General features: G+C 33.8%; 1 protein-coding gene across 1 annotated transcript; it reads right to left on the reverse strand.

Moving 5' to 3' along the window:
• Window positions 1-686: 686 nt before the first annotated feature.
• On the reverse strand, window positions 687-1,655 carry LOC131276785 (olfactory receptor 7A17-like). The gene has a single exon (XM_058290358.1). It carries the CDS (start codon window positions 1,653-1,655, stop codon window positions 687-689), a length of 969 nt encoding a protein of 322 aa, XP_058146341.1.
• Window positions 1,656-2,272: the final 617 nt, after the last annotated feature.

Here is a 2,272-nt window from a genome sequence, read left to right on the forward strand (position 1 = left end):
GGTAGGAATGATAAGTGGTGTGGAGTATTCCTTTTTGGTTTAATGAAATTATTCTAAAATTTTTGAGATGATGAATATACAACACTGAGATTATACTAAAGACCATTGATTATACACTTTGGAAAGAATAACTAGACACATCAGCTATATGCAGTGGAGGACATATAGAGAGATTGAGAGGTGAGGAATTTTCTTGTTTCATTGATTTTATTAGAATTATTTAAATAATGAAAATGCTGTAATAATGATAAAAGTGGTAAATGCACAATTGTATGATTATAGCAAATACATTTGATTGTACAAATTAAATGAATTGTAAGTTTGTCAATATGTTTCTACAAAATTGATTTTGATACTTTTTAAAAAAAAGTGGTTGCTTTGTTCTGGCAGCAACTGCCGTACACCTTCATCCTTCTGGCATCTCTGACAATTTTATAAATACCAAATTATGTGTATTAACTAGTTTGCTTCTGAAAATTCAGGCAACTGTTTCTGCCTTTAATACTGATTCTAGAAAATGCTATAAGAGAGACTATTTGATTCAAAATAAAATATGGAAGAAAGAGGTGGATTTGATAAATATATTTAAAGATGTAGAATGCTGAAAATCAGGCAAGTAACATATTTTTTCTATACACTTGTGTGAGTATCTAAATTTTGATCTCTCAGTGTTTCAACTCTGTTAATCAGGGGAATTTTTCTAAATTTGAGACAAGTAATTCTTTTATAGAAAGAGTGTTTGTCAACTTTTTAAAGGCAAGCTTCATGTCCTTGTTTCTAAGACTATAGATAAAGGGGTTCATCATGGGAGTGACCACCGTGTACATCACTGAGGCTATGGCATTTGCCCTTGAGTTTTGAGTAGCAGCAGAACTAAGATACACCCCAAGACATGTACCATAAAATAAAGACATTACTGAGAGGTGAGACCCACAAGTAGAAAAAGCTTTATGCTTTCCCCCACGTGTTGAAATTCTCAAAATGGAGGATAAAATCTTGGAGTAAGAGTAAAGGACTCCAGTGAGTGGAATAACAGCCAGAATTCCAAATGCAATAAACAGCACTAATTCATTGAGGAAGGTGTCAGAACAAGCAAGTTGGATAACCTGATTAATTTCACAGAAAAAATGGGGGATTTCCAACACTGTACAAAAAGACAACCTCAGAACCATTAAGGCATGTAAAAGAGACACTAAAACACTCAATAAACAGCATGCCAGCAGCAGGAGGCCACAGAGCTGAGGATTCATGATGACTGTGTAGTGCAGAGGGTGACAGATGGCCACAAAGCGGTCATAGGCCATCACCGTCAAGAGGTAGCTATCTAATTGTCCAAAAAGCATGAAAAAATACATCTGGATAATGCAGGTTTCATAAGTTATAATTTTGCTTTCTGTGTGGAAGTTCAGCAGCATCTTTGGGACAGTGGTGGAGGTGAAACAGATATCTGTAAAAGACAAGTTAGAGAGGAAGAAATACATGGGTGTGTGTAGGCGGGAGTCTGAGATAATGGCCAGGATGATGAGCAGGTTACCAATGAAGGTGACCATGTACATAATCAAGAACAGTCCAAAGAGGAAGGGCTGTACTTCAGTATCTTCTGAGAGACCCAGGAGGATAAATTCGGAAACGTATGTTTGGTTTTCTGGTTCCATGTAGCTGATGATACTACTGGAAAAGAGAGCAGAGAAATGCAGATTAAGCCACAAGAAGGAAGCAGGAAATTATCATAACTTCTATAGTTTTCAAACTCATTAAGTTAATGATTTTTATTAGATAGATAGATTGATAGATAAAAAGATAGAAAGAAAGATATTATGTAGAATCCTTTACCTGAATATACCAGGGAAAACAAATACTCCTTCATCTCCTTCATGGTATTTCTAACTTGCTATCCTTGTCCAAAATTGTGAACATTTTCTCACAATAATATTTCACATTAAGAATTCTTTTAGAATTGATTATAATCAGTAAACATTTTGACTGCTCATTTTGTACCTTGTAAAGAAGCCCTTGGGGTAATGGATATTAGTGATGTTTGCACAATATTCTGAATATAATTGATATTACCAAATTGAATACTTGAAAATGAATAAAAAGGGAAATATTAAGTTTTATATAATTTAGTACAATAAAAAGATGAAAGTAATTAATTAAATGATTACAGGCAATCTGGTTTAAGTGCAATAGACACAAAATTATAAAGATGTGGTTTCTTTCCAAACTGATCTTTTTTCAAAAAGAAACCTAGATCACACTTAATGTTACACTA

The sequence above is a fragment of the Dasypus novemcinctus genome, chromosome 30 (genome assembly GCF_030445035.2).
Source record: "Dasypus novemcinctus isolate mDasNov1 chromosome 30, mDasNov1.1.hap2, whole genome shotgun sequence".
Lineage (NCBI taxonomy): Eukaryota > Metazoa > Chordata > Mammalia > Cingulata > Dasypodidae > Dasypus > Dasypus novemcinctus.